The sequence below is a fragment of the Mastigoproctus giganteus genome, chromosome 14 (assembly GCF_048544385.1).
Source record: "Mastigoproctus giganteus isolate SK-2022 chromosome 14, ASM4854438v1, whole genome shotgun sequence".
Taxonomy (NCBI): Eukaryota; Metazoa; Arthropoda; class Arachnida; order Uropygi; family Thelyphonidae; genus Mastigoproctus; species Mastigoproctus giganteus.
The window spans coordinates 110,477,393-110,490,670 of NC_143588.1; the positions used below are offsets into that span (position 1 = coordinate 110,477,393).

Here is a 13,278-nt window from a genome sequence, read left to right on the forward strand (position 1 = left end):
AGTGTGCGGAGGACAGTAATTATACCAACTATGCTACCCAAGGGTTCAAACAATACACCTAATTTCTAATCTTAGTCTTTTTTTTTTTTTTTTTTTTTTTTTGAAAACCCCAAACACGGGAGGTATTAGAACCTATAATACTTAGTACCGTGCTTGGGTTGGAGGTTGAGAAGACGAAAGAAGATATTTGTTGACATTAGACTTGAACTTCTGTAGACTGTCATTTTCAGGAAATACGTGGGAAGGAAGGTTGTTCCAGAAAACGGAAGTTGAATGAACAAACGAGGAAGATGAAAAGTTGATTCTGTGAGTTTGAAGTTAGACAGTAAATGGATGTTGGCTGGTGGTGGCACGTGTTCGGACTGATTTGAAAGTCCGAACTATAATTATTCTATAATTTCAGCTCAGAGAGCGGGAATTATAGAAGAACAGTGCCCATGGAAGATCTGTAGAAAAGGCATGCAGCAGAAACAGTACGTCTAAGAGATATCGAGTGGAGAGACTGTTAGAGAGGAGTCATTAATTAACCTAACTGCCCTCTTCTGAATGGAATCTAGAAGCCTGAGAGAAGTTTTGGGGGCACCTTTCGAGATGTGGGTAGAATATTCCATGGTAGGGAGGATTAGCAATTTGTAAAGAGAGAACAGCTGTTTGGACGAAAAGTAACGCCGAGAGCGAAAGAGAAAATCAAGTTTTTTAGATGCAGAGGAAGCAATATTTGTAAGATGCTTGTGCCAAGAGAGATTAGAAGTCAGGGTAATCCTAGAATGAGAAATATCAACTTGGCTAGAAATTGGAGTGTCACCAAAGATAAGCATAGGAGTAGAAGAATCGTTTATGCGAGATATAAGACAAGATTGAGTTTTAGAAGGATTGAAATCAACTAAGTTGCCTTTGCCCCACTGCAGAGATCGGCATTTAAGGAATTGGTAGCGGATATTCGAGAAGTTGAAGCTGATTGAGCAGGGCAAGGTTTCTCAAAATGGAAAGTGGGATGCAATATGCTATCATCTGCAAAACTATGGATAGGATTTCCAGTCAATGAAAGAAGGTCATTAATATACAAGTGGAAAAGAGTGGGGGAAATAACTGAACCTTAGGGTACACTGGCATTAGTGGAGAAGTTAGAAGACAGAGAGCCATCTACCATCACCCTCAGTGAGCGATCAGAGAGAAAACTGGATAACCAATTACAAAAATTTGGCAAACCATAAGATGGAAGCTTGTTTAGAAGACCTTTATGGCAAACACGATCGGAAGCCTTTGACATGTCAAGAGCAACTACTTGTTTTTCACCGAACCTTTCCATTGAATTAGTCCATAAATGGGTAACATAAGCCAGAATATCACCAGTGGATCGACACTGACGGAATCCATACTGGCGATCGTTGATCAGATGGAAGGTTTCTTAAGAATAGAATGTAGAGTGTGTTTAATGAAAAATGGCACCGGCGGTTTCCCCCATCTCTGTGTAGTATACATTGTGGGTGTGAAACAGAACACTGTCAATGCCAGAGGTTTAAAAGTTATGGATTATGTATATGTGTAGTATCGTGTACCGTTGTTCCTCTGGTTATTTAGCCGCCGGGCCCCTAATGGTACCCAACGTTGTCTACACTCTGCCCCGTGGAGGCAGACCGGGTACCCAATAGTTTAGAAATAATTTACTCTGGGAGGTCCTGCCACCTAGTTTCCTGAGATTTCAGTGGCTAGGACCTTAAAATAAATAAATAAAATGAAATAAAAAATGATTAAATAAAATATGAAATAAAATAAAATAAAAGGAGGGGGGGGGAAAACGCTAGAATTCGTAGCCAAAAGTCGTGCGAGGTTCAATTTTGATGTTTTGGGTGTACTCCAACTGTTTTTTGGAAAATGCTGTGTAGGTGATGTCAGGTAGAGTGAGGGAGGTAGACTGAAGACTAGGGGGGGACGATAGACAAGACGACCCCAGTGGTCAGTGAGGCCTGTCCAGGCCCCCTTGCAAGGTATTTCAAAGTATTTTATTATTTTCTGCAGGCAGGGAGGGGAATAGAGTATAAAGTAAATCGAGACAGGGAGCTCGATTTAGATCACCAATAAGGCACTTTGCAGCAGAGCTGCACTGTAAAGTCTAGTGGTCCGGTGGTCTTGCCTCCACAGGGGTGATCAGGCAGTTGTCGTGGTAGTTTAAGAGTTGACGTTTAATTGATTACTTTACTTTAGAAAGAGTATAAGTAATTGCAATGGAACGATAATTGGATGGGAGGGACTTGTCACCCTTTTTAGGAACTGGCTGGATATGAGCAAATTTCCAAGCAGAAGGAAAAACACCTTTGGAACAAGAAAGTGAAAAAAGGCGGCAAAGAATAGGAGTAAGTTTAGGAGCACAGGTTTTGAGAACAAGTGGAGAAATACCATCAGGACCTGGAGCTTTCTTAGCATCGAGATTCGTCAAAATCCTTCTATCCTTTTGATGGAAGACTACAGGAGGCATTTAATAGAACGTGTTGTTAATGGTGGGAGGTGTTTTACCAAGATCATTAATACATGAGCTGGAAGAAAAATGGGATGCTAGCAGGTCAGCTTTATCCTTGGCTGAAGTGACAACAGAACCATCTGGTTTGGACAGAGGTGGGAGCAGAGATGGGTAAAATTTGCGGCCAATAGCTTTGGCAAGAGACCAGAATGCTCGGCTACCATTAGGATATGAAGCAAGTTTTCTATTCTTAGCCTGTTCAAAATCTAGTTTGGACTGATTAATAACTGCGTTACAATTGTTGCAAGCTTTGGTGTAGACAGAAAATGAAACAGAAGAATTGGAAACAAGCCAATTACGATATGCAACGTTCTTCTCTTGAACAGCCCTAGCACATTAATTGGAAAATCAAGGTTTAGATAAAGGATGAGATTTTAAAGTGGAGTGTGGAATAAAGGATTCCATTCTACAAGAATAATTTCACTGACACGATCTAAGCAAACATTGACATCAGATTTTGCATCTTGTAATGCCAAACAATATGAGGTTGGGAATAGCCTTGAAATAAAGGCTCCATTGGAGAAGAGACAATCACTAAGTTGTGATCTGAGGTACCTACAGGACCACTCACTTCGACTATGTACTTCGAAGGGTTGTTTGTGAGAAAAGGATCAAGCATGTTGGCTGTATGGTTAGGATTGTCTGGTATTCTTGTAGGTAAATGAACAATCTGTGCAAGGTCATCAGAAATTACAAAAACCTCAGCATCTCGACCAGATGAGTCGAGTCGGTGTGAGTAGAAAACGGAAGCCAGCTGGAGTTGTGAACATTAAAATCACCAAGTAAATTACCTCACTGTTAGGAAAGTTGGACTGGAGAAAGTCAAGTTGCAAAGAGAGGAAGTCAAAGAGCTCCAAGTGATTAGTGGAATTGGTAGACAGTAGAAACCAGAGATGAATTGGACACAATGAGGTAGAGAGATTTTAAGCCAGAAAAGATCGAAAAAAGGAGATTCCAAATTACCAAGTCTGATAGGGAATATCGGAATGGACATATGCAGAAGTACCACCTTTGAGGCGAAAGGAATCATACAGCAAATAATTTGGGCAACTGAGATGAGCAGTATTTGAATCAACCGATAACTGAGATTCTGTCAGAAATAGTACACGGGGTTTGACAGACTGCAAGTGGAAATGGACATCATTGAGATTAGAATTGAGACCATGTATATTTGTGAAATGAACTAGGAAGTGTGTGAGGTTTAGATATTTTCGCAGATAAGCTTATTAGTTTGATAATTCATGGTGTGTTTAATAGTAAGAAAAAGTGGGGGGGGGGCATGCTGTATGACGTAATGAAATTTTTGGATATGGCATACACATGGTAAGAATATACCCAGATCCTTGACATAACGTGGCCTCGACAATGCCCCCCGCATGCACACTACTTAGACTCCCTCCAGTCACTATCTGGCTGATGTTATGCGGTTTTTAGGAGCATTAGCAACTAAGGCCATATTGCTCCGGGATATGCGGTGGTCATTCCCTGACCTTTCCGCATCCTCCGTATTTGGTGGTGACGGGCTCGAACCCCGGTCTAATCAAGAAGCGTGTGCTACGCACTGCTGCTCTTTCCCACCTGGCTACGGAGGCGCCTCTATCTGGCTGAGTAGAGGTAGTAAGATTATACACTAGCTGATCCGGAAGCCTCCTAAAGAGTTACCAATAGGTTCGGTCCGGTCCGGTTTACTAACTAGTGGCCTGCCTACGAACACAGTTTTAGAGCAGTACCCTCGAAATGTAAGGAAGATTGGATCTCGCTATGATGTTCATCATAACCTCAAGTCATCAGTCATACTGCATGATGGAAGAGATGGGGACAGGTTGACTGGAGCTTAGCTCTAGAGACTAAACATGGGTTCCACCACTTTAAGCCTGCAATAAGCAAAGTGGTGGTATTGCACCGGTTGTGAGAATCATCTACCACCTTGTATTGCCTGGTAACACAGAGGGTTGGCATTCCTCCATGTGGTGTGGGCACCACACCTAGACCCCTGCTTACGTTGGTTCACACCTGGGTAGTCACCCAAAGTGTGCTTGTGCATGGGGGGTTATATTCAGGATTACTACCAGTCTCACCATCGTGAATGTGCAAGCAGATTTGGCTGTCACAGACCGTCCGGACTTCGCCGAAATTGGGTCTACTTGACTTGAATGGCACCCAAATATCAGTTCCTTCAGCGTTTTAGACTCCCAGGTAGCAAGTACAGCTTGTCTGGCATATCTGAGAAAATGTCTGTGATAACCTGAAGGACCAGTTCAAGGAATAACTGACAAACGTTTGGAGTAAATGAGTGGGTGAAATGCAAAAGGTTTTGAGTGATGCTGTATAAGCTTGCTTTCTTGCATTATATGCCTCTACTATTGCTAATCTTTCATTTTCTTAAGGTCCTGTCCACTGCCTATTTTGATCAGTCAATGCTTACGAGGTATTGATCCAGTCGTCCTTACTTCAAATTCAATAAGGGTTTTAGGCGCAATTTAAGCCATATAGAGCTGTGTGTCTGTAAATTGCACGAGTTCAGTGATCGATTTTGTTTACTGGAAGAAAAACCAGGTTCTAGAAGAAAAAAACCATGCTACTCTTGCCTGAGACTGACTCAGCCCCATAAAATTTCCTCGCATCATTGACAGGATTCAAACTCATCTTTTCCACCCAGTGTGGGGACGACAGTGATAACACCATTACCCAAAGGCTCAAAAAATACACCTAATTTCTAATTCTTAAGGTCCTAATCACTTCCTATTTTCATCATTGAATACTTACAAAGTATTGATCCAATCATCGTCCTATTCACTGAACAAACATTTACTGTACTAACTTTAAGATGTTCACTCAAGACTTCATCAGCAGTCTGCTTTCTGTGGTTGATTGCACAAAAATAACTAGCCTTATTTTCGTCTTTAATAGCCTTTGTATAAACTTTTGTCTTATTCTTCCAACCTTGAAACATGATTTTCTACATGCATCTGAAGAGCTGTTTCCTCCAATTCTTTCGAAATGTCAAAAAATCTGGCATATGAGTTCTTGATATACTCATGAGTCAAAAACATTGACCATATATCTACACTGAAAGGACAGAATTCATGGGATACGATACCTCGTTCCTGGGCAACATGACGCTGTCACCCTCTTGCTAGCGATCAAACCCACAGAATGCAGTACGCTGCATTCATATAGACAGTAATTCGATGTCAGTAAGGATAAATGTTGTAAGTTAAACGACTTTGATAGTGGGTGCCTGATGCATGGGTCACTCTTTCATGGAGGTGGTACAGAAATTGCACTTCCCCCATTTGACAGTAGCAAATGTATCGGGAATATGCCATTTCTGGAATAACATCTCACGGACAGCTATGGAAGGTGAAAGTGACTGCCAACATGTCTCGCACTGTTTCAGCCAACTGGAGAGTGATAGTGGCACAAATCATCGCCGACTTCAACAAGGGAGGCACCAGAAATGCCTCCACTAAGACCCTCAGGTGATCATTAGCCAAAATAGGTTATAGGAGCCGCAGACCCACCAGTCCTATTACCAACACCGTGACACTACACCTCAACTGGGCAAAAGAATGGCACTGCAGCTTGGATGATTTGAGAAGGGTCTCCTTGTCCAATGAGTCCCATTGTATTATTTCAAGCAGACTGGAGGGTGCACATTGGTGAAAACTGTATGAAGCTATGCACCCGTCATATCAACAAGGAACTGTTCAGGCGGGTGGATGGTCAGTAATTCTGGGGCATGTTCAACTGGCACACATTGGGACCTCTGGTGTGTAGACGCATCTCTGAATGGTCCAGGTTACGTGTCATTCTTGCAGATCATCTGCATGATAACCACTTGCATTCAGTATGGCATTGATTCCACCAGACCATGAAAGGTGTACTTAGGTACCGAGTCAGCTGGACAGAAAGACATGAGTTTGGCAATGGAGTGTAGTGAGGCATTGATGTAGACTGGCAAATGCTACATCCACCATATCCTACAAATGTTCAATGGGATTGATGTTGGGGGAATTTGGCTGAGCATACAGAATGCTTCGGTACAATGCTGAAACCATTCCTGCACAATGTGGCCCTTTGTGACATAGAGCATTGTCTTGTTAAAATAGTCCATCTGGATATATAGTCACTACTTAGGGCAAAGCTTCGTCCAAAACAATGTTGAGGTAGGACCTGGCAGTCAGTCCACGATCAGCCATTTTTCACCTATTGGCCCAGAGCAGGACGGCCTACATTCACAACCACAAATGAGGTATAGTTATCAGCCACTGGCCCAACAACTGCTGTTCTATCCACCCTTGAAACACTAGAGTACTCTGCTAACAGTCCACAAAATTTCCAGTTTCCGTGATACTGCTACACTTCGACTGGTTCCTAACAATCATCCCCTTTTCCAATTCTGTCAGGTCACATCTCTTGCCCATATTGGTCAAGTATTTTATAGAAACTGCATACCACGAACATTGTAGTATCATATTTGTTGGTTCTTGCCATAATAGGTGTGGATGCCATAAATCAGCCATTCCTCCCTGCCTATCCACTAGGCTGGGAGGACTGGCTGATTGCTAAAACAATTGGGTGATCATTGTTATACACATGCTAAACGTTAGTCTGAAAACTTTAAAAATGTACAAATCCAGTATAAACAAAACTGCTTAAACAAGAACAATAAAATGTACATAATACAATGTGCACAAATAAGCCACACTGAACTCTGCCAAGAATTCAAATAATCAATACATATAAACTTGCCTCAACTGATAGCCTTGACTTAAGGCACAGAATTGCATAAGAAAATATTCCTGAAACTTACTCAAACACCCATTCGGTGGAAGAACCCTTCCCCCTTGCTGCTGGAGGACAGAACTTCCTTCCAAGAGTGCTCCTGGAGATAGTCAGTTCTGTATAATGCGGTACATGTGTTTTTTCCGTTTACCGACATTTTTTTTTTTTGGATTGTAGAATTTAAAACAGTAAAAAAAGATAAGCAATCAACAATGTCAAACATGGGATGCACAAATTGCACAAGTGAGACAAGTTAACACAGCTTAAAAAATGGGAATGAAGAGATTCTGAAAATTTGTTTTTATATAATTGAAGATTTCATGGAAAGGGACACATTCACCATAATAACTCACACAATTCCAGCTAGCGGTATTATCACAAATGCAATAAGAACGAGTTTACTACCCATTTATAATTAGATTGCACCAACAGAAAAGCTCAATGAATCGGGAACTGCAAATTGTTTTCATGTTAGTGACCTCCAGAAATGTGCTCCTCCACTCATACACTATCACACCTCACGAAACTTGTTTGAACAGAAAAATGTGAGCTCCGAAAAACGTGAGTCAGCCTACAATATCACCCGTTATCTTGCGAATACAGGAAATGACAAGTGTCTCCAACCAATATAACACATTTGACATTTTTTGATACGTAACCTTGTTGTATTACTGCACAGGTAGCTGCGTTCAGCTTAGTGCTGGGTTTTGCATTCACCTAGTGTTACTCGCAGACAAAATTGCATTATACTCACATGAGCCAATGCGAAAATCATGTTATACTCACATGAGCCAATGCGAAAATCATGTTATACTCACATTGTTTCCAAATATCAGTCATGTTGGAGCAAATTTGTGCTGCAAAAATACGCATTATAGCAGAACTGACTGCATAAAAAACAAAGCAAAATCAGTTGAATTTAGAGAAAAAAAAGTTGCACTTTTACAAATAATGCCTCAGCAAACTTCTTTGGTACTTTATCTGCAACAAAGGACTGAGCCCTCCTGGGCCAACAGAAGTCTTGGATAACAGGACCTGACTATTTTTCATCAATTTTGATAGATATAGGATTCATTTTTTACACTGTAGAGTATTCATTACATACAATAATTGTAATAAACACTGTGTACAGAGTAATAAACTAAATTAATTTTTTTTGTAATTTTAATCTTTCTTACGGCATTCAATAAAACTTTAAAATTTCGGAATGCACCAATTAGTTGATATATATAGCATAAAAATCTGTACTGTGCTGTTAATTTACATGCAAAGCATTCCAATTATTTCAGATTTAAGCTAAGATGGTCGCTAAAGACAAGATTGAGTGTATGCTTTAATTAACCTTGAAACATCATGGTTGCTATTTTGCAGTTTGAGCTTGATTGCAAGTTTTTTAACTACACACTATTGTGTAAATAGACTAAACACTATCGTATACTGTACCACCCATTTCCTTTCATTTTTTCAATTAAAGCTAATGCTCAGTTAACAGAGACTTAATAACTAAGGTACTACCATATGATGATTCGTAATAACTGATTCCCAATAACCTGCCGTGGCAGAATGTCAACACTAACAAGAAAAAGAATATTAAAGATTATTAAATATTATATTACTTTGATATTAGTAAAATGAAAGATACAAAATATTTATACTTTAAATTAATAATTCAATTTATGAATTAAAAGCCAAAGCTTTTTTCAATTTATCACAGATACAGTATATTTTATATAAATTTTTCTTATAAATTTGGTGTTGCAAGGTGCTTTATTACCAGAAAAAATATTTCCGCTGATGTTTATTGTAGTATGCCATTAGATGAAAGCTTAGACTATTTCTTGCCATTCTGTTTAAATAATCGTGGAGAAGAAACTATGCTTTGTAGCAAATGTCTACCTTTAGGGGCAGATATTGGTGACCTACAGGATTTAATTCTTGGATTATGTAACTCTTCAAGGCACTTCCATTTGCTGGACAGGGATAGACCGGTAGTTACAAGTGGGACTCCCCCATAACAACACTCACCAGATTTATGGACTTACAAAACCGAAACAGCAAACACTTATGTAATTTGGGGGTGGGGAGAGCAATGTAAACTAATAATGTAAATTATATTTCTAAAAACGTGTTTAACTTGCCACCTAATGCCTGAAAAACATATATGAAGTTTAACACGTTGAGTTGAGAGTAATTTGTTTATGTAAGAGCTTGATGTGTTAGAAATCAGGATCAAGAATTGTGTGATCACCTTCCAACATTTGAGTTTTATCAGCTTGTGAACACACATTTTGAGACACAATGCATGATAAATTATATGAACCAGTGAATTAGGCCCAAAATAGTAAATGAACTATTTAGTAACTGCATGAAATAGTTACACAGACATTTATGATAAATGTTCAGTAATTACTTGAAACAAATTTTGAAGTCAAAAGACTTAAGGTCATGCATGTTAACTAATACAGAAGTAGTTATCTCATTTGAAACCATGCAATGCTGATATTACCTTTTGCATGTTACTCATCAAGGCAGTTTTGCTCGAGTGTGAGTTAATAAATGTCTTCTATGATGAGCTGATGTTGAAAATGCCTTGCCGCATATATCACATGAGAAAGATTTTTCCTGAGTATGAACTAATAAATGTGATTTAAGATTAGCTGACTGTGAAAATGTTTTGCCACATATTTCACAAGGGAATGGTTTTTCCCGAGTGTGAACTAATAAATGTGTTCTCTGCTGACCTGACGTTGAAAATGCTTTGCCGCATATTTCACATGTGAAACGTTTTTGCTGAGTATGAACTAATAAATGTGTTCTGAGACAATCTGCTCTTGAAAATGCCTTGCCACACTTTTCACAAGTGAAGAGTTTCTTCTCTGTATGGACTAATAAGTGTGTTTTCAGACTACCTGATTGTGAAAATGCCTTCCCACATATTTCACACAAGAAGGCCTTTTCCTGAGTGTGAACTAATAAATGTACCCTTAGATGACCTGATTGTGAAAATGGCTTACCACATATTTCACAACTGAAGGGTTTTTCTTGAGTATGAACTAGCAGGTGTGTTTTCAGATCACTTGGATATGAAAATATCTTTCTACAGAAGTTACATATCAGATGACTCTGCTTTCTACGAACTTTTTTTTTTCTTGCTTTAATACATTTTTCCTTTACAAATGTCTTTCTTTCAGTAGTTGGTTTTTGTATAATGTAATTTTGTGTACTTGTCAACTGTGCCATTGAATTTTCACAAGCATCTGCTATTTTATACAAAATTTTTTCTTTTTGTAAAACATCTGCTTTCTTAATTTCAATGTCAGACATTTTTAATGAAATTATTTATTTTTCCTATTGTATGGCTGTTTGAAAAACAGGAACTGCCAACATTGTCATTCTCTTATTAACTGTTTCATTTCTTTGCATTAATAATTCATTTCCTTGAATCTGAAAGAAAAAAAAAAATGAAGACAATAAAGTTGATATATATATGGCAACAACAAATAACTATTTATCTAGAAACAAGGTCCATCACATAAACAAATAACCATTACTTTAAAAAAAAAAACTGTAGGATTACAGTAAGATGTTCAACACTATTTTAGAGTTATTCATATCTATAAATCCTGCTGTGAAATTCATTCTTATTTTATTTATTTTATTTTTTTGCACTTATAAATTTTTTTTAATTTCCTTACAATAGCAGAATGGCCTTTTATTTTTGATTTTAAACTTTCAATGCTAAGTGAAAGTTCAGAGACATTCTTTTTTTTCCCCTCCTGAGTTTAATAGTTAAATTACTGGTGTTTTGCATTGCGACTATTATGCCATATTTGCAATAATTTGGTTTCTGTTCACTCTTCAATAAGATGGTAATACTATAAAAATGACTCAAGTTCATGACAGTCACACACAAGGGGGACGTAATTTTAAACTGGAAAGGGAATTGCAGAATAGATGGGCAAAAATTTGCATTTGGTGAGAATAATTAACTGTTTGAATAAAATTCTATCTAGCATTGTGGAGGTGGGTAAATTGAATATCTGAGAAAGGTTTGGACAAATTATTCAGATGAATGGGCAAGTGATTTTTTTTTTTTTTTTTTTTTTAAATAGGCTGGTACTCAAAGTTTTACTTCCTTGCTTCATGTTGGCAATACTAAGAGGAATTCTTAGAGGAATAGCAGAACTGAGATGATTTTAAAAAAATTTTTAAATTTTCATTTATTCTTGAAAACAGCTGAGGCCAGTAGAATTTACACATTTGTTGTGACTGTACACAGTACTGCCATAAATACTGTCACATGTGTTACTGCATGTGGCTACATGTAGTAGCAAAAATAAAGACACAGAAACTCAAAAGTCTGAGTTTATTCTTGAACATCCAACAAATGAAACAACATTCATTCAAAATGTCCCCCCCCTTGTTTTTTTACACATAACCTCAACCATTCTGGCCATTCATCAATAGAAGTACGCACAACATCCAGTTGGAAATTGGCCACAGCATGCTCCAGTGATCTCTTCAGGCTCTCCAATGTGGCATGCCTTTTACCACAGACCATCCGTTCCAAAATAGCCCACAGACAGTAATCAAGTGGATTAAGATCTGGGCTGGCAGGAGGCCATTTGTCATGCTCGATGAACCCAGGCACATCCTCTTTCAGCCATGTTTGGTGATCTTTGCCTTGTGGGCAGGCGCCGAGTCCTGTTGGAAGAACCAGTGCTGACCACTGAAGAGAGTCTGACTGAGGAGTTTCACATGCAGCTCCAGAATATCATTCAGGTGCACCCTTGCACTGGTTCACCCCCCCCCCCAAACACAAAAATGCATCTTTGTTACACCTCCGTAGGAGACCCCCCACCAAAGCTCTTTTTTTTTTTTTTTAAGGAGCATTGGCAACTAAGGCCAGGCCATATTGTTCTGGGGATATGCGGTGGTCATTCCCTGACCTTTCTGCATCCTTCGTCTTTGGTGGTCATGGGCTCAAACCCCGGTCTAATGAAGAAGCGTGTGATATGCACTGCTGCTCCTAGCATCACTGATGCTAGATGATGACCCCTTTCAACCCTTTTAATGGGCTGATATGCCTCTGCAGGACTATGGGCATACACCTTGTCATTTTGATGGTTGTACCTCTCCTCAATTGTAAAAATCTTTTCATCTGTGAAGAGTATCTCTCGATGCTTACCATTCGTGTACTGACACTGCAGTTCCTCTGATCTTTTTTCCCTCCATTCCATCAGAGGTGGAGTTAGGCACTTTCTTGTTCTCCTGCTGTAGACACTCATTCCTAGATCACTTTTGATTATGCCTGACATCGATCTTGGTGATATTTCCATTTCTATGGATGTGATTTTCTGTTTTTGTAGGGGATTCATATGAATTCTGTTCTTCACCTCCTTGATAGCTGCAGGAGTCCTCACAGTTCTTGGGCAGCCGGACCGGCAGCTGTCATCAATTCTCTGTTGTTCATTATACTTATCAATTGCCCTGTAGACAAATCTTTGGCTTATTCCAAGTGGTTTCAAAAGTTTGAAAATGATAGGTGCATCATGTCCTGCCTTATGAAGATCTATGACAGTAGTCCTGTTTTCTTTATCTTCCCATTCCATTTTCATTGATGATACCTGTTAAATAAAACTATACATTAGTACTACACCATGAGGCAAAACCCACAACTCTGTGATATCATTTTCTATTTTTACGAGAGTCTTACTTTTGTGACAGTACTTACAGTAGTACTGTGTATATACATGGAGTTAATTATTAAGGCGGTGAGATTTCTGTGTCATGGTTTGCAATGGTCATTGCATTTTTCAGAGCACACTGACTGAAACACCAGCCATGCATACTAATCACTATGGCTAACCCAAAAAGATTTACGATATTTCTTTAATCGTGAATATATTATGCCAAAAGCAAACAGTAATGTACACAAGTAAATCAACAACTTGGAATTTCTAATCCTGTTA

At 38.9% G+C, this 13,278-nt stretch overlaps 1 protein-coding gene across 1 annotated transcript; it reads right to left on the reverse strand.

The window, feature by feature from the left end:
- Window positions 1-10,654: 10,654 nt before the first annotated feature.
- Window positions 10,655-12,918, reverse strand: LOC150075548 (uncharacterized). Its single transcript, XM_090388542.1, has 2 exons — window positions 12,394-12,918; window positions 10,655-10,750 (listed from the first exon to the last, which is right to left on the reverse strand). Exons 1-2 carry the CDS (start codon window positions 12,916-12,918, stop codon window positions 10,655-10,657), a joined length of 621 nt encoding a protein of 206 aa, XP_090244668.1.
- Between the last annotated feature and the right edge of the window lie 360 nt (window positions 12,919-13,278).